This window comes from Phycodurus eques, chromosome 8 (genome assembly GCF_024500275.1).
Source record: "Phycodurus eques isolate BA_2022a chromosome 8, UOR_Pequ_1.1, whole genome shotgun sequence".
Classification (NCBI taxonomy): domain Eukaryota; kingdom Metazoa; phylum Chordata; class Actinopteri; order Syngnathiformes; family Syngnathidae; genus Phycodurus; species Phycodurus eques.
Window position 1 is genome coordinate 10,810,502 of NC_084532.1, and position 27,546 is coordinate 10,838,047.

The window sequence follows — 27,546 nt, forward strand, 5'->3', positions numbered from 1 at the left end:
TCCTCTGGAGAGGACAAAGAATTACATGATCGTGGGTTTTGTTATGTCTGTCTGTCTACATGTGTCGCTCCACCATTGACTTTACCACGGTGTAGATGGGAAGAGGAATTGAGTTATTATTACAAAGGAAAAGTTAGCTAAGAATGTTTTGGAGGTGAAAAGAGTATCCGATCAAGTGATGAGGCTGAAACTTGAAATTGAGGGTGTTTTGTATAATGTGTTTAGCGGCTATGCCCCACAGGTAGGATGTCACCTCGAGGTGAAAGGGAAATTCTGGAAGGAGCTAGATGAAGTAGTTCTGAGCATCCCTGACCGAGAGAGACTTATGATTGGTGCAGATTGTAATGGACATGTTGGTGAAGGAAACGGGGGTGATGAAGAAGTGATTGGTAAGTACGGCACCCAGGAAAGGAACTTGGAGGGACAGATGGTGGTAGACTTTACAAAAAGGATGGAAATGGCTGTAGTGAATTATTTTTTTTTCTCCAGAAGAGGCAAGAACATAGGGTGACCTACAAGAGCGGAGGTAGAAGCACGCAGGTGGATTATATCTTGTGCAGACGATGTAATCTGGAGGAGGTTACTGACTTTAAGGTAGTGTGTGTGCGTCAAGTCTCTCTTACCCCAGGCTCCCTTGCACCTTTAGGCACTATGAGAGTCCTGACTGGCTCTCGGTGTAAAGGGTTAAAGCTAAAATTTTCCATTAGTTTTTGCCGTTACCCAACGTGGTAGAGAAGGGTGTGGCTAGACAGCATAGGATGGTGTTGTGTAAAATGACTCTGATGGTAGGAAGGAAGAAAAAGGCAGAGCAGAGAACCATGTGGTGGAAGCTGAGAGAGGACTTTTCAAGAAGAGGTGAGACAGGCTCTCGATGGACACGGGGAGCTTCCAGAAGACTGGACCACTACAGCCAAAGGTGATCAGAGAGACCGGCAGAAGAGTACTTGGTGTACAAAAGGGGAGAAGGAGATTTGGTGGTGGAACATCAAAGTACAGGAAATCATACAAGGAAAGAGGTTAGCTAACAAGAAGTGGGACACTGCTCTCAGGGGAATACATGGAGATGTGATGTAGGGCGAGGATAGAGGTGACAAAGGCCAAACAAGAGGCATATGATCATGTCCAGTATGCCAGGTTGGACACTAAAGGAGAAAAATATCTATACAGGTTAGCCAGATGGAGGGATAGAGATGGGATGTGCAGCAAGTTAGTGTGATTAAGGACAGAGATGGAAAAGTGTTGACTGGTGCCAGTAGTGTGCTGGATAGATGGAAAGAATACTTCGAGGAGTTGAGGAATGAGGAAAATGAGAGACAATGAAGAGGCAAGTGTGGTGGACCAGGAGGTAGCAATGATAAGGGGGAAGTTAGAAAGGCACTAAAGAGGATGAAAATAGAAAGGCAGTTGGTCCTAATGACATTCCTGTGGAGGTATGGAGGCATCTAGGAGAGGTGGTTGTGGGGTTTTTGACCAGGTTGTTCAACAGAATTCTAGCAGGTGAGAAGATGCCTGAGCAATGGAGGAAATGTGTGCAAGGGTGATGTGCATTCCTGTGGGAACTATAGAGGAATAAAGTTGATGAACCACACAATGAAGTTAGGAGAAAGAGTAGTGGAGGCTAGACTCAGGACAGAAGTGAATATTTGCGAGCAACAGTATGGTTTCATGCCTAGAAAGAGTACCACAGATGCATTATTTGTCTTGAGGGTGTTGGTGATGTACAGAGGTCAGAAGGAGCTGCATTATGTCTTTGTAGCTCTAGACAAAAACCTATGACCTAGAGAAGAACTGTGGTACTGCATGCGGAAGTCTGGAGTTGCAAAGAAGTATGTTAGAATAATACAGGAACAGAACAGTGGTGATGTGTGCTGTAGGTGTGACAGAGGAGTTTAAGGTGGAGGTGGGACTGCATCAGGGATCAGCCCTGAGCCCCTTCCTGTTTGCAGTGGGGATGGATTGGCTGACAGATTAGGTTAGACTGGAGTCCCTGTGGACTATGATGTTGGCAGATGAAATTGTGATGGCAAGTGGAAGAACATTTAGAAAGATGGAGGCATGCACTGGAAAGCAGAGGAATGAAGATTAGCCGAAGTGAGACAGAATATATGTGCGTCAATGAGAGGGGTGGATGGGGAAGAGTGAGGCTACAGGGAGAAGAGATAGCAAGGGTGGACGACTTTAAAATACTTGGGGTCAACCGTCCAGAGCAATGGTGAGTGTGGTCAAGAAGTGAAGAAACTGGTCCAAGCAGGTTGGAACGGGTGGAGGAAGGTGTCGGGTGTGTTATGTGACAGAAGAGTCTCTGCTAGGATGAAGGGCAAAATTTATAAAACAGTGGTGACTGTCTGTTGTCGTACTAGAGCGGCTCAAACTACCGGAGACAAATTCCTTTCTTTTTTTTGGACATACTTGGCAAATGAAGAGGATTCTGATTCTGAAGACATCGAAAAGGATAACACACCGTGGAGACCCCAAACGGGAGAAGCCAAAAGGAAAAGAAGAAATTCACAATTTGCCAAACTGCAGCTTGTTGTGAAATGAGTTGAGCTCAGTGCCAGCACAGTGATCATATCTCAGATTAATGGGATTTCTTTCATTTCAGTGGAAAAGTTGATTTAAGATACCAGTGATTTTTATTTACGAGCATGGTCACAGAAGAAATGAAACTCATAAATCATGGTACAATGGGGCATGACGTAGTGGATGGTGAGTGATTCCGACCACAGCCATTATTTCCCTCCCCCGTGATGCATTTTGCGCCTGCCTCTACCCTGTCGTACCCTACAATACATTTTTGTGATGGAAGGGTTTTCAACCAAAACTGAAAAAAAATCACAACAGGTGTTTTTTTTTTTTTTGTGGGTTTATTTATTCCAAACTTGCATCTCTTGGAGCATTCGGACACAAACACAGGCGAGATGGGAGCAGTTTAAAAAGTGCATATTGAATATGAGTTTTCATTATCGTTCCTTAGCTCGACAAATCAGATATTGGTTCAGGAAAAAAAATATACACTATATATATATATATATATATATATATATATATTTTTTTTTTTACATTTTCAATTGAAAGAAAATAGTATTTCCTCAGAGTGTCTGTACCCCAATGAATGCATTATCTGCTTGACCACACCCTAGTCGAGATGTCATAAAAATCACAACTGCTGAGTAGACGTGGCATCTGTAAAGCTGAAGTTTACAGTGTAGTTTAAAGAGAAAGCACTGCTGTATGCAGCGGGAAGCATTCAGGGTGAAAAATAATTGCATTTAAAAAAATAAAAAAATGCATTTGTGCAGATAGACGCCTACCTTACTCCTATTCGATGCCAGGTAGCCTCTGCAGTTGATTAAATAAGCACCCTTGGCCACAATTTGAGGAAATACTTTTAATCAGGTGATGTATATACAATAGATTTGCACTACATCCCAAATTATCTCTCAATAGTAAATGCATTTTTTGTTGCCAACACATGTGCCGTCTGACAGACACAAAAAGATCATTTATTTCACAAACATTTGTCAAAAAAGGCATATTCACAGTCTGAAGCACATTAGTGTACAAATATAGCACCCCGATAGTTAGTATTCTTTATGATACTACTGTCACATAGAGTGGACAAGTCCAAGACTTAAACAGGTGGTTTATTATGAAACAATAATAAAAAAAACAATTCCTAATGGAACTAAAGAGAACAGAATCATCCATAATCTTTATGGCTGTGAAGTTGTGGGAAAAATGCTTTTGTCGATGGATTATTTTGTGCCTTTCCGAAGACTGACTTCAGTGTTGAGGCTGCAGGTACTGCTTTGTAAATGTCTCCAACTGTTTCTCCAGCTCACTAGCTTTGTGCCTGAAGACCACAAACAACACACACAGATTAGCGAAAAGAGGTAAAAGAATAAAATTGCAATCAGAAGTGTAACATTTTTGACCTTTTTATGAGAATAAGGTGGGGAAAGAGAAAAAAGTTGAACTTAATTTTACCAGACTAAATTCTACTAGAAGCGGGACTAACATTCCGGTTCTCCCGCAATCGTTCAAATAAAAAAATTTGGTTCCCAGTTTCGCCGACCCTGAAAAAGAAGAAAGTGGCGAAGAAGAACGCATCCAAAGTCGTGCTTGTGCCCCAACGGCAGCGGTGAACAAGTGTTCCATAACTTTGTTAAAATAAATAACCAGTCGCCTCGGTGCAACACTTGGAATAAGATTGTATTGTGCAAAGAAGGCTTTCGCGATATGTAGAAGTCTGATGTGCGCCCTCCCACTCTGAGCCTCAGTCTACACCACGCAGAACTTCAGTGGGCGAGTGTGAACCGATAAAATACGTCTGCTAACAAGGTAAACGGTGGGTTGCACTGATGGTTTTTAGCATTTATTTTAGTCTTCGAACCAACATAAGAGCTGATGACACAAAAATTTAATATTAATTCTTTTACCATACTGGAAAGAGTAAAAACAGTTGCATTACAATCTTAACAATGAACTGTAACCTCACCCAAGGTCAAACAAGCAACTTTACATCACAATGAATTGGGAAAAAATTCCCATGAACGTTGTCTCCCTGTATCACAAACACTAACCTTGTTTTACAGAGCATTTGGTTCCATTCATTACTCTTTTTCATGCCATCCCATTTTACTTTTGTTTTTACCGGTGTCGTGGGAAGTTATTTTTTTTCGTGCCAAAATGCTTTGTTCCGGTGCGTACCCTTCAAAATAAAAGTTAAAACTTGTGATAAAACAGTCACAAATCACTATTTTAACAATGCTATATTTAAGTTTTACTTGAAACAACAATGATTCAAGTCAGATGGGTTAGGTACATACACATTGCCTTTTAGTTCATAGATTTGATATTGATACTGGTTAAAAAGAACCGTGAGTCAAATGTTCATCTTAGTCTATGCTACGGGCTGCTAAGAAAATCGATGTTCAGAATTTGGACACCCCTCATTTAAACCATGCAAAAAAAATTTACACAGCCCCCTAAAACACCGGTGTCAAACTGGTGGCCCGGGGGCCAGATCCGGCCCGCCACATCATTTTATGTGGCCCGCGAAAGCAAATCATAATTGCTCATTGTGTTCTGGTGTAATACCATTGAGATATTTGGAAGCATTTTTTTGTTACCAATCCCACTTTGAAAAGAAATGTAATTGTCAAAAAACATGTTTTTATTGGCTTCTGATTTCAAAACTGGTTATTCATCAATGTGTTGTGTATACTGTATGTAATTACAGTATATTAGGCAATCTTTCATTTATATGGGTTCACAGTCGTAGCGGCCATCCGAGGGAAGTCATAACTACGATGTGGCCCGGGACAAAAATGAGTTTAACACCCCTGGACTAAAAGAATCAGAATCGAGAATTGTTTGGAAGCGCAATCGAACTGAGGAACAGGGACCGGAATCGCTCAAATTCAAATGGCGCCCAGCCCTAATAATAAGTAACAAGGTTGTACTTTTACAAGTATAAAGTTGCAATATGAGAAGTTTAAAAAAATGTTACGAGTTCAATCAAAACATTACGTAATTTGAAAAATGGTAATTTCATGAGAATAAATACTTTGAAATTCTAAAAAATGAACAAAAGGTTGTCACTTTATGAAAATGAACAAATATGAGTTGTAATTTGACAAGTTTAGAATAGGACAATAGTGTATACACCGGCTGAAGTAAGTATTTAGCACGTCACCATTTGTCTCGCTAAATATACTTCCAAAGGTGCTATTGACCTGAAAATTTCTACCCAACCCAAGTAATCGATACATACAAAGAAAGTAAAACAAATAAGATCAAAAATTAAGTTGTGTGTAAAAATGTGAAATGACACAGAAAATGTATTGTACCCATGAAGGGAGGTGCAAAAAGGTATGGAAAGCCAAGACAACACCTAAAATCTATCAATAATCAAACAGCAATCCAGCCCCTTGTCAGTGTACATTAATATCAGCTGGTTCAGTCCTAATTGATGGCCTACAAAGAGGTCTCATTGTCAAGGTGTGAGTCAAGACACATCTCATGATGGGTAAAAGCAGAGAGCTGTCACAAGACCATCGCAAACTAATTGTTGCAAAACATAACAATGGCATTGGTTACAGCCCATATCTAAGCTTCTGAACGTCCCAGTGAGCACGGTTGAGGCCATAATGCGTAAGTGGAAAGCCAATCACACCACCATAAATTTATGTCGATCAGGTGCACCTCGCAAGATTTCTGACAGAGGAGTGCAAAGAATCATCAGAAGAGTTGTCCGAGAGCCAAGGACCACCTGTGGAGAGCTTCAAAAAGACCTGGAATTAGCAGGTACTGTTGTCACAAGGTAAACTGTGAGTAATGCACTCCGCCGCCAGGGCGTGCATGCACGCTCACCATGCAAGACCCCTGGGGGGAAAAAAAAAAAAAAAAAAAGCACGACAAAGCTCGTTTAAAGTTTGCTGAACAACATTTGGACAAGCCAGTTAAATACTGGGAGAATGTAGTCTGGTCAGATGAGAGCAAAATTTAACTGTTTGGATGTTTATGCACACCACGTTAGGCAGAGAAATGGTACTGTCCTGTCACCCAAAAATCACCATGCGAACATGATGGTGTGGGGCTGCTTTTTAACAAATGGTACTGGTAAACTTCACATTGAAGGAAGGATGAATGGGCAAATGTACAGAGACATTCTTGACAAAAACGCGCTGCCATCTACGAAGATGATGAAAATGAAACTAGGGTGGATATTTTAGCAGGATAACGATCCAAAACATACGGCCAAGAAAACTCTCAATTGGTTTCAAAGAAAAAAACAAAGCTGCGATAATGGCCCAACCTGACTTGAATCCAATCGAAAATCTATGGAAAGAACTGAAACTCAAGGTCCATAAAAGAAGCCCACGGAACCTTCAACATTTGAAGACTGCTGGTGTGGAGGTATGGGCCAAAATCACACCAGAGCAATGCGTGCGACTCGTTTCTCCATACAGGAGGCGTCTTGAAGCTGTCATTGCAAACAAAGACTTTTGGGAAAAGTATTAAATAAATACAAGTTGGTGTGTTCAATACTTTTTCCTTGTGTCATTACACACACCTTAATTTCTGATCTTATTTGTTCTACTTTGTATGTATGTATTACTTGGGCTGTTCACAACATCTGGTGAAATTTTCAGGTCAATAGCAACTTTGGAAGTATAGTTGAGAAAAACGGTATTGTGTTGAATACTTATTTCAGTCGCTGTATACCAGATAATATAAAGCCCTGTAAAATAACATTCTGAGAAAAAAAGCTGCAATTATACAAGACTAAATTTACTTTATTACATATAGGATTAATATGTTGTCGTGGACTTACCGCAGACTCTTGGCGCGTGTCTGGACGCTCTCCAGCTGATCGACGTTGGCACTCAGTCGCTGGATTTCTGCCTCGAGCTCCACCTGCGTCTGCTTCACCTGATTACACAGCCGAGCGAAGGTGGTCGCCATCTCCCTGGGAATGCAGACAATGCTTGATTAGTTCTACTGTAGGCCTCAAACACATGGCTCAGTGTTTCATTCAACATTTCAGTTTTTATTTTTATCAATTTGAGTTGGGCGGCACGGTTGGCGACTGTTTGGCACATCTGCCTCACAGTTCTGAGGGACCGGGGTTCAAATCCCGGCCCCGACTGTGTGGAGTTTCCATGTTCTCCCCGTGCACTCCAGTTTCCTTCCACATCCCAAAAACATGCATGGTAGGTTAATTGAAGACTCTAAATTGCCCGTAGGTGTGAATCTGAGTGCGAATGGTTGTTTGTTTCATGGTTGAGGATGAGGAAAGCATCTGGGTGGGCCGTCTGCTGCTCACTGATATAATTGTATAGTTCGCTCAGTGCCTCACTCCTGTTGTTGTTATTGGAGCTGGGAGGGATGTAACCAGCCACAAGCAGTATGGCAGTACATTCTGTCGGCAAATAAAATGGCTGGCACTTCAGAACCATAAACTCCAGTAGTGGTGAGCAGTGTTGACTGACCAAGACAGCGTCCCGGCAACAGGCAACATTGATGTAAACACAGAGTCCGCCGCCGAGGGTCTTGCCTCTCTCGGCGAGAGCTCTGTCCTGTTAGCCGGTCTAGCTGAATGGCACCGTCTGGAACACTGCTGTTAACCCATGTTTCCACAAACACAAAAACACAGCGCTCTCTCACAGTCTTACAGGTAAAGCGGAGTAGTCGAATGTAATCCAGCTTGTTGTCCAGAGACCCTACGCTGGCTAACACGATGGTGGGAATTGCCAGCTTGTGCGGTTTAGCCACTAGCCTTGCTTGGATACCTCCACGCTTGCCCCGCTTCTGCTTCCTCCTCCCCCGTTTGGGCGCGATACAGTAGTGGGGGTCGTTGTTGTAGGCTCCTGAGCAGACTGTAGTTCTGTAGCTCCTCAGTGAGAGGAGACTTTAACTCCGTAAAAGTAGTTCTGCCTGCGTCGAGCAGAAACCTACGACTGTATCTGCGCCTTGGGACATGTAGACATGACAAAGATGGAATAAAACACTCTGACATATAAGACAAAGGACACAAAAACACCGTTCGGTCGGGACAGAGAGAAGTCGCTGCGTGTGCACGCGCCACGATGGCCACATTATTGGTGGAAAAAGCATTGAAATGACTTTTGTTGGTATATCACAAAAACCTAGCATTTGAACAGGGGAGTATAGACTTTGAATATCCACTGTGTGCAGTTGCTTACTGCTGCACTTGGTGGCTACAGTTGGCGCTGGTGAAGCTGATGATGAGCTGTAGCTTGTCTGTGGCGTAGTCCACAAACTGGCGCTTCAGGCTGCGCTCCTTGGCCTTGGTGGTCCACGTGAGGCGCTCGTACAGGTACAGCAAACCGTAGAGGGAGGCCATCATGCCGATCAGCCTCCAGCCCAATGTCTTCCACACCTACACACACACACACACACACCAACTCCATTATGAAATTCAAAGTAAACAAATGGGCTCACTGTTAAAAAACATAAGCTGTTCAGTCTGGCAAAAAAGTTCGTACCACTCCTCCGACGACAATAGCGCTCATTGATGTGCGGGAGGTGAGGGATGCAGCGTTGGTTGCCATGGCGACCATCAGGTCTTCCTGGCTCATGAGGGCTGTCTCGTGGTTGGGTGGCGCGACGGTGGACGGGGGTCCTGAGGAGGGCGTTGTGGCCGAGGGCAGAGCTGGTAGAGAAGCCTGATGGAAATGTAAGTGATGTTGACGTACACTTGTCGTGGGCATTAATGTCAGATTAACTTTTAATGACTTCTTATCTTGGGGCATTTAATTATTTGCATGAAGCTTTTCACAGCATGAATGATTAACATCTGCAGTGAATTTTAAAACAAGAATGAAGTGTAAATCTACAATCTCTCGTGCCTGTGAATATCATTCATCCAGCTCATTTCATTCCGGGTGCATTGAATGAATTGTAACTGGACTGTTCTGTTTTTTTTAGAAGACGTTTCGCCTCTCATCCGAGCAGCCTTCCTCAGTTCATGCAACAAGGCTTAGTTAGGACGAACTAGCCAGTGTTTTGTGTGGAAAACTCAACTTTTTATGCTCCAACTTTGAGCCACCACGTATGGAATCTTTCTTTTGGAATGCAAAAAAAGGGGAGAGCCGCTAAGCAGTCTGGCCGAGAGGCCATTGTCCGGCCACCAGATTCGTTGGGTGGAAACTCCATTGAGTTGTAAAGTGGAGTTACCTAACTGTCAAGGAGGCCGTGTTGTTTGCTGGAGGCAGAATTAGAAGCATTAGTATATCTGGTTTCCATAATTAAATGAGCCTCATCATCGGCGATTTATTTTATTTTATTTATTTATTTTTTACATTTAAAATCCGGGCACTGCTGCATATGAAAAGTGTTTCATTTGTAGCAGTGCCGCAACCCAGCCACCAGGGAACGAACGTAAGCGTTAAGGGTTCATTCAGGGCCCTCTGTGGCCATCTTCAAAATAAAAACTTAAAAAGGCATTGATGTCTAACTTACTAATATATGAAGCTTTTATTTTGAAGTTGGCCCTCTCAGCACGTTGGCAGAGAGGCGGCGTGTCACGGTAAGACACTATTAACAATCGTTGTTGTGGCTGGCTTGACTTCAACTTTTCGGCTGGCCTGACCGCAGTAAAAACAACAAAAAAAAAAGGGCGGGAGTAAATAGAGAGGGAAATCACAACTGTCGAGTTCTTTGCAGTTTGTGACCGTGCGCGACTGAACAACAAACAAGCAGAACAATGGAGACGTACCCGCCCTTGACAATTTACTATATGGACGGATTTACCAAAGGAAAAGTTGGTGCTTACAGCCTACTGCCTTTTATGGATGAACTGTATTTGCTCCCATTAACTCATTCAGTGCCACTGACAAATTAACTCATCAAGTAGAAACAATATATTCTCTACCGTTGACGAGTTAACGTGTCAAATACGTTTTTTCACAGGGTTGGGCAGACCAGAGTCTGGTGCACCCTTACTTTAATTATCAAGCTGGGAAACATTTGTTTGTTTTTGTTTTGTTACTAAAAACTGACAACAGAGGGGAGCAATCCACGGTTTTAGATATGACAAACTGCCCTCTTGAGCCTATGCACAAAGCAGAGTTTGCAGGCCAAGAATGGTCTCGCTCAAAGGCTGGAAGTCGGAGGAGCTGAAGCATTTATACACTCAAAGAGATAACTGTATACCTGAGATCTTCTATAACGAGGACCCTGTCAACAGCCAGGAAACAACACAAAGTGTCATGACTGACGTGAATTCTGGTGAGTTAGCGTCGCTCGCAGCGCATTATATAGCTAAATACATGCTTATTTTGCAATCAAAAGCCATTCCTAAATGTTGTTTTAGCTGGATTCTACAATGAAAACACTTTCAGATGTCCGAGGTGTGAGAAAAAGCAATAAAAAAAATATACGAGCAACTGTTTTTGGTTTTTTTTGCTGAAAGAAGAGTGTCCATCCTTTTAATTTCGTATGAACATAATTATTGAACACAGTATTCTGTAGGCCTTGAAAGATCGGTCAAAATCCTCAAAAACAGCTGGCACTAAGGGGGTTGTCTTTTCTGAAAATGACTTATTTTTTTATTATTAGCTGTCATTTATTCTTATTTAAATATTCAGTTTGCACTGAAAACTGTTACATATTGTTTGTGGAAAAGTAGTGCAATAAAAATAGATTTTCCCCAAACAAGGAATAATTTTGATAATATTCATCAAAATAATTGTGATTATTATTTTGGCCATAACAAACTTATACTATGAAGTGAAGGGAAACATATTTATGATCATATTTAAGTGAGTAGTTATAGGTTAGGTGATTATTTATTTCAACTCATTTCTGGCCACTTTATATTGAATTTGCTGGTACTTTTTTGTAATAAATAAATAAACCATTTAGGGGTGGCTGCCTCACAGTTCTGAGGATCCGGGTTCAAATCTGGGCTCGTCTCTGTGGAGGTTGCATGTTCTCCCCGTGCCTGCGTGGGTTTTCTCCGGTTACTCTGATTTCCTCCCACATCCCAAAAACATGCATGGTAGGTTAATTGTAGACTCTAAATTGCCCGTAAGTGTGAATGTGAGTGCGAATTATTGTTTGTTTAGATGTGCCCTGCGATTGGCTGGCGAAGAGTTGAGGGTGTACTCTGCCTTCTTGCCCAGAGTCAGCTGGGATAGGCTCCAGTACACCCGCGACCCCAGTGAGGATAAGCGGTACGGAAAATGGAAAATAAATAAATGGAGTTTCCACCCAACGACTCTGGCCTATCCGGCCGGGCGGCTTAGCGGAAAGAATGATGGGCATGCCTCTAAATTGGAGCATAAATAGTTGAGTCTTCAACACAAACAGTGGCTAAGGCGTCCTAACTAGCTTGTTGGATGAACTGATGAAGCCTGCGAAACGTCTTCTAAGACAAACAGAACAGTCCAGCTGCGATTGATTCAATGCCCTGAGAATCTAATTCTCCGAAACAAAATAAATAGGACTAGGGATTAGGAGTATATGTAAACTTCTGTATATATTTCAGCCAATGTTTATTTTCTTACTACAAATTCAAAGTAACATCGCTCCAGGCAATACCTGCAGTTTCTGGTCCACCAGTTTGAGGGCTCTCTCGGCATGGACGGATCCCAGGAAACGGTGCACCAATGCCGTCCAGCCAAAAGAAAAGCGAAACTCTATGTCCTCCTGGAAGTCGCTGCACAGCGAGGCGCAGTTGAGGTCGTAACTCAGGTCCAGTTTCCGGCTGGGCACCAGCATGTGGATTTGGTTCTGGCTGACGGCGGGCAGCAACGGGAACATGCTCTCTGTAGACGCGAGAAGAGACAAAGAGGGTCACCATTTGTATGCCACATTTAATGGAATTTCAATATTGGGGTCTCCAAAATTTTTTAATCCCTATAAAAACTAACAATGACATAATTAAATGGAATGAATTAAACAGTTTTTATAACACTGCATCAGTTGAATGGCCATCATGCTGCTCCTTCTGGCGTGTCCACCTTGGCCACCTGGCAGTTATTTACAACAGACAAAAGGATATACAGCAATCCCTCGCTATATCACAGTTCACTTATTGCGGATTCAGTGCATTGCAATTTTTTTTTTTTTAATAGGTCAGTGTAGCCCTCTGATACAGTTAGCTTTACTGACTATATGATTTTAATGTGGCAACAATGACTCGCACAAAGTCAATTGGACTCTTTTTCTTAACAGAAAAAGACACCTTACTGCGTAATCTCAACTCATACATCTGGTAAATCGCATATAATTGCTTTGGGATACAAAGAACATGCCCAGAAAGTCACTGTTTAAAACACAAGACAGAATCAGAGTTTAAGTAAGTAAACTCACAAATACCAACCTTGGCCTGACAAATAGATAATACACACATTGTAGAAGCCCATAATGTAATAATTGTGTGTGTAAATGTAATAACTGAAACCATAAGGTAATATATTATCACTTTAACTTTTTATGTTTGGTTGTAACTGTGAAAATGCATACTCTCTCACTCTCCCTCTCTCCATGTATTTGTCTATTTAACTTGATGGTAAGCATGATCCGTAGTAATTCTGTTTTGACAGTACTTACTTTGACAGTACACTTCAGCTGGGGGTGAAAATAAACAACTTCAACCCTCTTTTTTTGAAGAATTGTTCACTTATTAAATCTGCCAAACTGCTGCTTGTTGTGAAGTGACTTGAGTCACTGCCACCATACAGCGTTCGGTTTTCAAGTTTGCGCTCGCAAGCCAAAGTAAAAAGAAAAATCGCCAGATCTCGAAAAACTTGTAAGTCAAGTGAAGCCACTCCTATCTCAAAGCATCACTTAATATATCTACGTTCTCCCTTTCTATTATGCGTCTGTGAGACATCGCATGGGTGAGAATTTTTTCTTTATTTTAGTTCTATTACACAGTCGTTAACTTTTCATTATTCTTGTGACAGTTAGGAATGTTAAAATATTACCGAATAGATTAGTCGTACATTTAATAAATCTTTTAGAATAGAATAGAACTTTTTGTCACGGAGAACAATGAAAATCATGTTTTATGATGAGACTTCCTTGAGCCTGCAATGGATTAATTCACCTTACAGTATTATTTGTTATTGGAAACATTTTATTGAAATTCAAACACTTGGAAGTCAACCAGGGTCATGGAACAGATTGTTTGTGTTATATTGTATTTGCTTTCCAGCAATGATGAAAAGCGATAACATGCAGAAGTAGTCAACCTAATGACATTTTTGGTAGGTTTTGTTGAACCAACTAAATCAAACAAGGAATAGGGTGGAGGCAAATGTAACGTGAACTATTCGTGGGGGATCGAGCCCTGCTGCAAATAGCGACAATCTGAGTAATTGTAGCCCTAAGTAAAACTTTTATTGCTTCGGCCTGAGCATAAAAACAGCAAAGAGGTGGGTTTGTCAGTAAATAACGGAGGATACCTGTACCTGTCATGAATCTCTGAATAGACTGGACGGAGGCGTTGACAGCATCTGAGCAGCGGAAGGCCAGGTTCTTGCCCATCCCCTCTTCCACATGGGACAACAGCTCCTGGTAGGGGGAAAAAAAACAAAGAAAACAAAAATCAGGTCTCAAAGCTGTCATCATTTACTAAAAACTGAATATTGTATCCTGACGGGTGGTTAAAATGACAGAAGGGAGGCTTGGATTTTTTTTTCCTTCCATCAATTTTCAGGATCATGGGTGAGCTGGAGGCTATCCCAGCTGACTTTGGGCAAGAGGCAGGTTAAACCCAGGAATGGTCGCCAGGCGATCGCAGGACACACATAGACAAACAACCAATCACACTCACATCTCTTGACAATTCATTCATTACTATTCCGTTCCACTTATCCTCACTACGGGCGTGCTGGAGCCTATCCCAGCTACCTTTGGGCAAGAGGCGGGGTACACCCTGAACTGGTCGCCAGCCAATCGCAGGGCAATTGACAAGTCAGAGTCTTGAAAATACTTAATATGCATGAATCTGGGAGAAGCCGGAGTACCCGGAGAGAACCCACATAAACACAGGAAGAACAAGCAAACTCCAGGTAGGAAGCCTGGAGCTGAGATTTGAACCCAGACCTCAGACGTGCCAACCAGTACAGTGTGTATATATGTATATAAAAAAGAAATTTGGTTGAGTTTTTCATATTTGTACGGCCCTCGGAGGACCGAAACGGCACCTGATAGGAAAAAGGTTCAGCATCCCTGCTGAGGAAGACAAATACACTCTACAGTCACGAGTGTGTTTCTACTTACAGACTTGTAGAGCTTGAGGACCTGGGGCGAGGGGTGGAAGTCCGCATGGAACTCGTCCACAATCACATGCAGACGGCAGATCTCCTCACCCATGGCGTCAGACACCTCAAGTAAGGACAAAGTCAGCACAAAACATCTGAGAAGGAACATTTTTTTTCTGATGGACGACTATGGACCTTTTCATGTTTTTAAACAGTAGGCGCCATGGTACTTCCAGGTGGCTGAAAAGTGACTGACTACCGCTGACCTCAACTAAAACTTGCTGTGTTTGGCGATGTGCCACCAGATATGCACCAAAAGGTTTTTGTTATTGTCGATGGCTTTCTAAATACTGTCATCCAAAGTAATAAAGCGAAACCTTCCGACGAGGAGGATAAATCGAGTGGATGTCGTAAGTAGACGTGGCAGCCATTTCTAAAGGGACAGACAGGGAGTCAAACCTCCATTACTTCCTTTCCCTACTTTTTAAGGGACTCAAAAGTAATGGGACAAATTACCAATAAAAAAAATCTGACTTTCACTTTTTATTACTTGGTTGCAAGTCCTTTGCAGTCAATTACAGCCTGGAGTCTGGAACGCATAGACATCAGCAGAGGCTGGATTTCATCCTTGGTGATGCTCTGCTAGGTCTTCAGTTCCTGCATGTTCTTGGGGCATTTTCCATTCAGTCCATGGCATAACATTAAAACTGATGTAAGTCCTACACCGTTCACCTGATTTGGATGTAAATACCCACAAATTAAAGCTGTAGGTCTGCAGTTAAAGCACATCTTGTTCGTTTCATTTCAAATCCATTGCGATGGTGTTTAAAGAGCCAAAAAGATTAGACTTGCGTCGATGTCCCAATATTTACGGACCTGACTATGTCTGAATTTCCACCACGTCTTTTTAAAAAAATAGATTTACCTGTTAAAACTTAAATTATGGCCACTGTTCCATCTCACAAACAATGTACCTCACGTATAATCTTTTTTACTGAAGTGTTAGTTGTAAACACTTTTGAAAATACTTTCAAACTACAGTTGTAGAGGAAAAAGCCTGCCATGGGAGTTTGCTCAAGATAGTCCCACTCGGAAGCACGTGTAGCGTCATGGTGAACAGGTCTATAAAAGCATGCTCATAGTGGCACTTTCCATATTTTGACTCAAATTACCTTTGACTCCACATCCTCACTGATGGCCTTGATCTTCTTATTGATGTCATCAATCAGCAGTCTGAGCTGATTCCTCACAAAGTCCAGACGGTCTATTTGATATTCCCTGTCCTCCAGTGCTGCTACTCTAAATTCCCATCAAACAGGCAGCCATTTTAGATACTCATCTCACAGTCAAAACGTCATCCGACAGCTCCTACCTCCTCCTGAATTTCATATTCACATCTCTCCCAAGACACAGCTACAAGTTCAAAGTGACCCATGTGACTCACCTCTTCTCCGCCGCCTCGATGTTGATGGCGTCCATGATGCACTGGACTTTTTCTGTGATCTGCTTGGCCCTGATAGTGTGCTGCTCAAACTTTGTTTTCACTGCTGACTGCGAGATACACTCCTGCGAGGCCATAACACACACGCACGTTACTGTGACGTTTGTTGGGGCTGATGACGGAGGGCGAAAAGAGGCAGAGACACACACACACACAGCTGCTGCTTTATAAGTTAAAGAAAGACAAAATTAAAGTGTGTAAATGACAGCAGCAGAGTGTGCATCTCACATCCCGTGGCCCCCAAATAGTCGAAAGTCACAGTAACGTGGTGGTGAAGCGTCAGCAAAAAATAACTAAATAAATAAAAAATGAATACAACCAAACTTTCAATAATGAAAATGAACATAAAAACTGATAAATATAATACAATGCAGCCTCCAAAGTTGAATAGTGTGTGTGATGCTGGTTGATTGTGTACACAGTTATGTAAGTAGTGTTAACCACCGTATAATAAAACTAACGCTCCCAAAAAGTGAATCTACTCAGTTTTTAAGGACGCCAAAAAAAAAACATAGCAGAGAGCAATGGACAGTTAATATGTGTCGTTTTTGGTCATTTTTGTGCTAGTCATTAGCTATTATGCTTTCAGCAACATGCTATTTGCAGTAGGGGTTGAATCGATTAGCCAATTAGTCGACGCATCAACTTTACCGCCCCGCAAAGATGGTTAGAACGTGTCGTTGATTAATCAACAATCACATGGTTTTGCAATTTGCATTAAAACTGGAAGGCAGCATGTGAGGGGGCTTCGAAGCATAAATAATAAGACTAGATATGCCAGCATGCTACAGCAACCTGGCTAACCGTGCCTACGTGGCAGCCATGTTGGGGAGGTTGGCGTTTGCTTCAAAGGCAATACATGGACACTGAAGTCATAACGTGCTCATTTCTCGACCGATACTCATGTTTAGTTTGTCAACATTAAACCGTGTGGTATCAATACAAAACATTTGAAAAAAGACGTGTGAAATCACGCATGGTGATGGTTTGAGCTGACATTTTGTTTGACTTTTGAAACATATTTGTACAAAAACGTTGTGATGAACCCCTAATTGTAGGTTCCACATTACATTGTATATACTTATTGACGTTTGCTGCTTTTCCTTGTGCAAAACATCTTAAGGAGGGGCAAAAACAACTTTGAAATATAAAGACAGAATCATATCAAAATGGAAAGTAAATAAACAGATGCCCTCGCCTTAGTGAATCTAGACTTCAACAATGAAGACGCAGGTTGATTAAAAAAAAAAAAAAAAAAAAAAAAGCACAGTGCCTGGTCTCAGAGATCATCACGGGAGCCTATTTGAAGAGGCACTTGATGGGAGAACCTAACAGTGACTAATGTTAGTATGCTTGGAAAGGGCACAGGTTCTGTCATTATTCCTACGAGAGATCATCTTCTACTTAACTAGACTTGCTGGGCGTTCTCACAACTGCAGCTTAACACTTAGGACTTCCGATTCGTTACAATGATTTTAGGACAGAATCAAACAAATTGGCTTGTTTTTCTAGTGTCAAACATCTGCTCAAGGAGCTACAATGCATAGTTAAAACTGGGCTTTCCAACAACCTGTTGAGAGAGTCAGAACAACAACAGTAAAACACACACACACACACACAAACACACGTACACACCTCAAACCTCCTTTCAAAGCTCTGGAACTCTTTAAGTCTCTCCTGGAAGCCCTCGGCCAGGGCACCACCTGGTGAATGGAATGAACACGTTCATGTCTTGAGTTTCGACTCTAAATTGTCAATTGGGGTGAATGTGAGTGTGAAACCTTGTTTTTCTGTAATATGCCCTGAAATTGGCTGTCTCTCACCCAAAGTCAGCTAGAATAGGCTCCAGCTCACCCATGACCTTAATTAGGACAAGTGCTAAAGAAAATGGATGGATGGATGTCTGTATTTTCCACACAGAAAAAACGTTTTTAAATTCCGTTACTACTTGAGGTTCTTGGTTATTTGCTGTAAAAGCTATCGGTAGTGCAGTGGTTCTCATGGCTGACTACAGCTGGCATGGGCTAAATTCCCACTCACAATCGCCCTGTGACTAAGTGGCTTCCCTGTCTGACTTTGGCCGTAAGTCACCATGTTAAGTAAACATGATAAGGGTGTTTAAAAAAAATAATAATAATAAAAAAAATGGATGTATGGACCAGTGGACAAATGATAAAAATTTTTTGTCGAACCTATCCTCTGTTATGCAGTGAAGAAGAAAAAAAAAGTTTGGCTATGAGGCATATTTTTGTACTCGTTCTCTCATGCCCGAAAATGGCACGAGATGGCGCCAAAATTGCAGGAAAGTTGTAATTGGTGTCACGGAGGTACAGTATGTTGAAGTGGTTCATCTCGACAGTTTAAAATCTGTTATGTCAAGAAGGTGAGGCTAAATTGTTTGCGGAAGTTCGGGAGAGTTTTCACTGCATGTGTAAGTTTTTGCTGTACTGAAATCAAATCATCTGTAATTATAATTTTTTTAAGGATAATGTTGTAAGATTAGTTTGAAATGATATTAAAGTTTTTGGGGATCATATTCTGTGGTATAGTTATGGTGTTTGAACTATTAACACATTCACTGCCATTGACGGCTTTAGAAGTCAAATATCCATGTCAACTGGGAAGGCTGGCAGTTAATATTAGCAGTTCTTAACATTTTGGGGGGGGGGGGTCATCAATTACTCTGTAATACTATTATAATTACTTTGCTGTAATCCAGTTCCTTATTGTCAACTCAAATAATACACATTTTCAGTGTCAATCATAAGACCCAACCTCTCACCTGTCTCGGGCATGCCCTGTGCCCGCTGCATGCGGGAGTTGAGCACCTCTTTGGCAGAGACGAAGAAAATGTGGTTGGGTGCCTGTTCACGGTCCACGACCTTCAGCTCTTCCACCAGGAAGTTAACACAACGATCTGTGTGCTGCTTTCTCACCTAGAACATGAGAGGAGGGAAAGGATTAAAATATACAGTAGTAGTATTTTAAAACAAAAAACAACTACAACATTGTACGGTGTCAGATCCATCCATCCATCCATCTTCTATTTATACTGATTATCCTCACTAGCATCGCAAGTGTGCTGAAACCTATCCCAGCTGACTTTAAGAGGCAGGGGGACAGCCTGGACTGGTGGCTAGCCAATCACAGGGCACATATAGACAAACAACCATTCACACCTGTGAGTCGGATGTGCTAACCACTCAATCACTGTTCCACCCATGTCAGATCGCTTCCATCTTCTAAATGATACAACATAACTCACATCTTCCATGTATTCAGGTTCATTTGCAGAGGCGTCCCAGCGATTGTTGAGGATGAAGATGTTGGGCTTTGACAACCGTTCGTTGACTTTGTGAAAAAAATGCTTTTCCTAGATGGTGACAGAGTAAATAAGGCAAACTGGTCACTTTTAAAACTGGTATTTACTCTATCCATCTTTGTTGATAGGTGTATAAACTATAACATTAAAAGTAATATCTGACAGAGACATTCCAAGATTCTGCATGTGTTTTTTAGAGGCAGCGACAATAAAGACTGACAAGCCAACTAAGCTTTTACCGGACGCCTCTTTATAATCACTTGTCAGTATAGCTGCTTAATTCCACGGAAAAACTTGGAGCGGAATGTGTGTGCTTTTCCTTGAAGCAGCTCTGTAACGCTTCACATTGCATGAATTCCTGAGCGCACAGAAACCAACCACGAGAGCAGGCAGACACATTCTATGATCTGCAACGAGTTTAGAAAAAAGCACACGATTTGGCAAGCTTTATTTCAGATGCTCATTAGTAATATTTAGGACAACTACTGTTTTTCCTTATTTTTAATGTTTATTTACTTATTCTCGGAGATTACCAGGCGTCTATTAGGGGTTAGGTGGGTGGTAGGAATTTATTTGTACAAATGTTTTTATAGTGCTGTATTAAATAAGTATCATACCCTATATAGAAAATTAGATATACCTGTTCATTTCGTCAAGTGGATGCGGCACCCAGTAATTAAATGGCCATCATTTAAAATGTGGGAATAATATTTGAGGAAATACATACATATAATCCATCCATCCATTTTCTGAGCCGCTTCTCCTCACTAGGGTCGCGGGCGTGCTGGAGCCTATCCCAGCTATCTTCGGGCAGGAGGCGGGGTACACCCTGAACTGGTTGCCAGCCAATCGCAGGGCACATACAAACAAACAACATTCGCACTCACATTCACACCTACGGGCAATTTAGAGTCCCCAATTAATGCATGTTTTTGGGATGTGGGAGGAAACCGGAGTGCCCGGAGAAAACCCACGCAGGCACAGGGAGAACATGCAAACTCCACACAGGCGGGACCGGGGATTGAACCCCGCTCCTCAGAACTGTGAGGCTGACGCTCTAACCAGTCGGCCACCGTGCCGCCACATACATATAATGTTTTCTATTATTTTGATTATGCTTTGTGTGATACCAACTCCAAAATTTGACGATGTCCTTACAGTCAGTGTAATGGTATGTGAGTTTATTCTGAGGCTCCTCTTTCTCACAGGATGACAAGAAGAGTAGGTTCATATTTACTGGATTTCACAGATGTGAACCTGAACGCAGCAAGTGTCATTACCGTGTTCATGAGCGTGGATTCAGAGTTGGCAACAAGCACGAAGACATCAGCGTCCAGACAAAACTTGTCTATCCAGCTGTCCAACTCTGACGTGACATCTGTCCCCGGGCTGGTAAATGACAAAGTAGTTATTTAACAAGCCATAGACACAACTTAGAAAATATGAACTTGTTTTACATTAAATTTCTCAACTTTAAAGGTAGCATATTATCGAAATATTACTTTTTGAAAGCTTGTATTCAAATAGTTGACTCTCTGGAGTGCCTTCGAAACTATCAAGTGTGAAAATAATCAACTAAATTAATGTGGCTATTTCTAAAAAAGTGTCTGTGACTGAGACAACCTACACTAATTTACATGATAACCACACGCACACAAAGTTTCTCTGCCAATGACATGATCAGCTAAGATGGGCAAAGATCCAGAGCCACTTTCAAGCGATGGTCTGAGTACAGCCACCAGACTTCACTGTGTGAAACACCATCATGCAGAGGCCCAGTCATGTAGAAATGCACCTAATAAGGTAGGCATGTCAAACTAATTTTTGTTGCAGGCCACTTTGTAGTTAAGGTTTCCCTCAGAGGGTCGTGATGACTGTGAAACCATAAGTATCTTTAAGCACCTCCTTATAGTGTTAGACATAAACAACAAATTGATGGATAACTAGTTTGAAATCAGAAGTCGAGGCTAATAGTTTGTTGAACTGTTGTTCAAGTTACTGTAAAAGGTTGTTTGGTAACAAAAAAAATATCCTTGCAATATCTCAACATTATTATTTATGTATGACAATTGGAAATTTTGGTATAGATTTGAGGAAGAATCATGGAAGTTGACACATGATTTGCTATTGCGAGCCACACAAAATGATGCGGCGGGCCAGACCTGGTTTGATACCTGAGTTGCTTTGTTGGATGCGTAGATTAGCATTCAACAAATGGCCCCAACCTTTATTATTTATGTACCTACTGCTATCTAGTGGAAGTGTGTTTAATTGTTTTACCTGTCACTATGTGTCACTGGCAGAGAAAGTTCAACAAAGATACATTGTTTGGTGTAAATAAATCATTTTTGGACGAATTAAGAGAAATTGGATAATTTCCCACAGCTCAGCTTATTCTCACAGCACAATCATGTGCCAAGGGACCCCGGTTGGAATCACTGAGCTAACAGCATTAGCTTCTGATAAGCAACGCATACTTGATCACGTGATTAAGTTGTCGACATGGCGGCGGAGATGATTCAATGTGACAGTGTAGTCTAGTTGTAGCACCCCAAGTAATCATGGGTACAAAAAGCCAGACCCTTTCCAAAAAATTTGAATATCATGGAAAACGTTATTTATTTCCATAATTTCCATTCAAAAAGTTAACTTTCATAGATTATAGATTCAGGGTCCACAATTTAAACAATTCCAAGTATTTATTTGTTGATTTTTAAGTAATTTGGGCTTCCAGCCTCTTAAAACCCATGAAATCAATAATTTAAAAAACATATTTTTATACTGTGAAGAAATCACCATTTCTCAGTTTTTGTAGAAAAATAAGAGATTAGGGTCACATTAAATCAATCAAAATATGGTACTTTCAAAAAGATATCTTAATCTTCAATACTTGGTTGGGAATGCCTTTGCTTTAATTACTGTCTGAATGTGCCGTGGCATTGAGGCAATCAGCCTGTGGTATTGCCTGGGAGTTATTGAAGCCCAGATTTCCCGTCCTTCTTCTCTTTGGCCCAGTTGAGATGCTTCCTACGTTGGCTCAGGCTCAGAAGGGAAGTTTTCAACAAAAACTGAGAAGTAAATGGAAATTTCTTCACAGTATTCTAATTTTTTGAATTCCTGATTTTGTGGGTTTTATGAGCTGGAAGCCCAAATTATGTAAAAATAAAATAAATACTTCAAATTGTCTAAATTGTGGGCCCTGAATCTATAAGCTATGAAAGTTTAACTTTCTGAATGTAATTATACAAATAAACGTTTCCATGATATTGTAATTTTTTGGAAAGGGACTGTATACACAGTGTGTAGTCGCTCACTTGCAAGAGAAGAGCCAGCACCTCAAAACACGCTACCGGTAATTTCACCGAGACAACAATGGGTTATGTAAAGCGTGTGTCTCCTTGGGGAGTATCGATAAAAGCATTTCAGCGATTTTGTTTGGACACAGTTTAAATTGTGAAAAAAAAAAGCAGAATTTGTCTCCTCTAAATTTGAGACACTGAAGTAAAGCAACAATATATTCTACTACTACTATTATATACCTGTCTACAAGCACCAGGTCGTCCCGAAGCAGGGCACACTTGGTCTTTGGCCAAAATATACGAACGAGACAGCCAGCATCCAAACTCTCGTCCATGTGGAGGGCATGAGCCAGCTGGTTGACTGTCTGCAGGGTTTTTAAAACATGTAAGAGAGCAACTTTTGGCACTGGGATCCTCTTAGTGTGATTAAAATTAAATGGAAGGAATGTTTCAACATATTTCTGACATGCATGCTTTTGGAATGTGTAAGGAAACTGAAGACTTTAATAACATTTGTTCAGTTTCTAATCATCCTGTATAAGAATCCAGAAAGAAAAGTTGCATCACTCAAATACTATTATTATTGACATTTATGTGTATCTTTGTGGGATGAAATGCATTTAAATGATTGGGAGTAAAATAGATTAAGACACTGCTGACCTTTATGCTCTTCTCCTCCTCTGAGCCCTCAGTCTTGAGGTAGGCCTTATCCTCATCAGTCCCTTCCACACTCAGGAAGCAGTTGGTGGTGTGACCGATACCGCTGGGCAGCACGCGATCCCTCAGCATGGCGTTGACCACTGTGCTTTTACCGTTACTTGTCCTACGAGCACACAATCGATTGGGACAACAGATGGACCATGTTCAAGCTAGTGAGCAATGTTTCAGGCATGTTTCTGCAAATCTATAAACAGTACAAGATGCCTTCTAAAACTTTAAGATACGAGAGATGGCGCAGCAAAGTCACGACAGGGATTTATAGTTAAATAAACAAGAAATCTCAGAGAGAATATCTCAAGCTGACAAGTCAGGTTTTATGGTCAAAAGTGTTTACCTTCCAAAAAAGGCCACTTTCATGTGTCTGCGAGCCAGCACCTCCTTGATGACAGCAAGTTTATCTGCATACGCCTGGATCTCCAACTTTTGATCCAGACTTGCAATTTTCTCCATCGCTTTATTCTCGCATGTTTCTGTTAAACAAGCACAGTTACACAACATCAACACAATGAGTCTTCCTTAAATGTACACTTATATTGCCAAAAGTATTCGCTCACCCATCCAAATAATCGGATTCAGGTCTCCCAATCACTTCCATGGCCACAGGTGTATAAAATCAAGCATCTAAGCATGCAGACTGTTTATACAAACATTTGTGATCGAATGGGTCGCTCTCAGAAGCTCAGTGACTTCCAGTGTGGGACTGTGATAGGATGCCACATGTACAAAAACTCTAGTCGAGAAATGTCCTCACTCCTAAATATTCCACAGTCGACTGTCATCTGTATTATAAGAAGGTGGAAGCGTTTTGGAACGACAGCAACTCAGCCATGAAGCGGTAGGCCACGTAAAGTGACGTAACGGGGTCAGCGGATGCTAAGGCGCATAGTGCGAAGAGGTTTCGCTCTCTGGCGAATCTCTACAGACCGCCAAACTTTATGTGGCGTTCAGATTAGCTCAAGAACAGTGTGCACCGAGCTTCATGGAATGGGTTTCCATGGCCGAGCAGCTGCATCTAAGCCATATGTCACCAAGTGCAATGCAAAGCGCTGGATGCAGTGGTGTAAAGCACGCCGTACTGGACTCAAGGGTAGTGGAGACACGTTCTCTGGTGTGACGAATCACGCATCTCCATCTGGCAATCTGATGGGCAAGTCTGGGTTTGGTGGTTACCAGGAGAACGGTACTTGTCTGACTGCATTTTGCCAAGTGTAAAGTTTGGTGGACAGGGGATTATGGTGTGGGGTTGTTTTTGAGGAGCTGGGTTTAGCCACTTAGTTCCAGTGAAAGGAACTCTGAATGCATCAGGATACCGAGAGATTCTGGACAATTCCATGCTCCCAACATTGTGGGAACTGAACTGTTTGGAGCTGGCCCCTTCCTCTTCCAACATGACTGTGCACCAGTGCACAAAAGCAAGGTCCATAAAGACATGGATGACAGTCTGGTGGGGATGAATTTGACTGGGCTGCACAGAGTCATGACCTAAACCCGAGAGAACTTTTTGGGATGAATTAGAACAGAGACTGAGAGCCAGGCCTTCTCGTCCAACATCAGTGTGTGACCTCACAAATGCGCTTCTGGAAGAATGGTAACAATTTCCCATAAACACACTCCGAAACCTTGTGGACAGCCTTCCCAGGAGAGTTGAAGCTGTTATAGCTGCAAAGGGTGGACCGATGTCATACTGAACCCTATGGATTAGGAATAGGATGTCACTTCAGTTCATATGTGAGTCAAGGCAGGTGAGCGAATACTTTTGTCAATATAATGTACCGGTCTATCAAAGAGTTTAATGTAGGTCTGAAATCTATTCTAGAATAAGATTCTAGATTAGCACAACAATGTACAGCACAATCTAATCTGATTATAATTGATTAAATGTAAAAGAGGATAAAGAGGTTTAATTAATCAGATTCTGATCAAAAACATGGTTTGACAGAAGCATCCTTGAACAAATACCTCCTCATCTCAAAAATCTCAAACTGACTTAATCACAAGGTTTAGACAGGAGGGTGCTCAAGCACAACAACAAAATAAACTAATATGAAAATACAATCTTTAACGACAAAACTGAATAGACTATATTTAGGACTACAAATAAGCCTTTTTGTACACTCAAATAGTGGCATGCATAAATTAAAGGATGAGTACTTTGGCCACTAGAAAAAATAAGCACCATACCACAAATGGACACCTCTTTTTTACCCCTCACAAAATAAGGTGGTACCAGAGAATGATTGATACAAGGTACTCAAAGCACTTTAACAAGTCTCCTCATTCACCTACTGACGACGCAGAATCATGAGCAACCTGGGTGGTTCAGTATCTTGCTCAAGGAGACGCAAGGTATTTTTGATTTGATTGTTTTATACTTGCAGCCTCGAAATGTTTGTCATACAAACTGTAATTATGACTTTATTACTACGTTAGCGTAGGTTAGTGATAGACTACGGCTTAAGAATACGTCGCCACGTGGCACAAGAGAGCACACTCAATTACCACCGTACTTACTATATTTCATTTTTTTGTTTAATATTTACGTCCTAAAAGTGTTTGTCATTCAAATAATTATGTAATTATGACTTTACTACTACCACGTCAGTGACAGCCACTGTAGTAATGGAACTCTGTTGTAAATTGAGGACCCCATTTAGATATTGGTAGTGTTCCACAAGGCTCTATACTAAGGCCACGTTTGCATCTTATACTTTCTATAAATATAAATGTCACAATTGCTTGCCATTACAGGAGGAAACTGGTAGCGTCCGACAAGGCTCACTACAGTCCACAGATTTTTACAGTATTTTCTGCATATTAATTTCAAATCTAGTGGTGTTCCACCAAATCTCAAAGTTTGTGATAGTCTTCGGCATAAAGTAAAAATTCAGGTTAAGTCGCCGTTTTAGGAATGGAATCCCCTATATATGCTAACGTTGAACTGTTTACATGGTTTGTGGCGGAATGAAAATTGACAGATGAACACTAAACAATCCATCCTACCTTCCACAAACTCGGAGGTCTCTGTCACATAATTGAGAAGCTGCTCAAACAGGACACTTATGGTCTTTTTGGCCACAACAAAGTGTTTCAGGGGGGAAAACTCCCCCCTGGATGAGTCGGTGCGTCGAAGTGGGGGGGCCGCGGCCATGGCGACTGGAAATACATAGTGGTCACAAAATGTCAAAATAAGTACAGTACACAATAACATTAAAACTGGGTAGCAGTGTGAGAGCCATTGCGCGATGTGTGTAATCCAATAGTTTAATTTTAGGGAGCACTTTATTGAGTGCACGAATGAAACTAACCCACGCGTGACGTTGAATGTGCGAGCAAACTGTTACTTTATTTAGATCCGTTACTGCAAAGGGGGACCCCGTGTATGTAAACAAGAGCAGCTCAGGTAAACTCGATTATTTGACTTCAGATGCTTTAACCGCAAAACACGTACGTGTTAAGCATCAATCAACTTAACAAACGAATTTTAAAAAACACGTTTAAACGAGCTAACCTGCGTACTTGTGCTAGCGAGCCGGTTAGTAGTTAGCTAACCGCTGCAACCGAGCAGTAGTCGTCAAAACCTTAGCGGAGCAAACTTTACGCTAATTAGGTTATTACCACAGTCCTAAAACTGCCAGCGTCCTCTTCTCATAACATAAACACACAAATTGTGCCTCTGCGACAGTGTTCTTAATCCCTGCTTGCGTTAACTGACAATCTGGTCAACCTTCTGTTATCTTCACATATTGTCAATTCATGTGTTTACGGGAAATCAGGAAGAAAAATATCCAAAATAAAAGATTATCATCTTGAGGCGCATGGTGATATCGCTATATAGGGCACAAAAAAAATAAAATTAACAATGTACCAAAATGAGAACCTAATCTACCATACTGTACTTTATGGAACGTGTTCTCGCTGCCACTACAAAAGCGTACTTTGGATGGACAACGTTGCAGACGA

At 41.5% G+C, this 27,546-nt stretch overlaps 1 protein-coding gene across 4 annotated transcripts; it reads right to left on the reverse strand.

The window, feature by feature from the left end:
* Positions 1 to 2,868: 2,868 nt before the first annotated feature.
* Positions 2,869 to 27,329, reverse strand: mfn1b (mitofusin 1b). 4 transcript variants are annotated; one of them, XM_061683604.1, is made up of 18 exons: positions 27,202 to 27,329; positions 26,587 to 26,739; positions 23,921 to 24,056; positions 23,527 to 23,689; positions 23,107 to 23,231; positions 20,848 to 20,956; positions 19,511 to 19,618; positions 19,028 to 19,181; positions 17,881 to 17,948; positions 16,189 to 16,310; positions 15,917 to 16,043; positions 14,764 to 14,868; positions 13,950 to 14,052; positions 12,073 to 12,299; positions 9,015 to 9,194; positions 8,712 to 8,908; positions 7,340 to 7,474; positions 2,869 to 3,853 (listed from the first exon to the last, which is right to left on the reverse strand). In XM_061683604.1, the coding sequence occupies exons 2-18, from the start codon at positions 26,732 to 26,734 to the stop codon at positions 3,784 to 3,786; spliced, it is 2,277 nt and encodes a 758-aa protein (XP_061539588.1). In that variant the 5' UTR covers positions 26,735 to 26,739; positions 27,202 to 27,329; the 3' UTR covers positions 2,869 to 3,783. The 4 variants fall into 4 exon arrangements, with proteins under 4 accessions (XP_061539588.1, XP_061539589.1, XP_061539590.1 ...); XM_061683605.1 differs by having other exon boundaries at positions 27,095 to 27,329; XM_061683606.1 differs by lacking the exon at positions 27,202 to 27,329 and adding an exon at positions 24,141 to 25,277 and having other exon boundaries at positions 26,587 to 27,085.
* Positions 27,330 to 27,546: the final 217 nt, after the last annotated feature.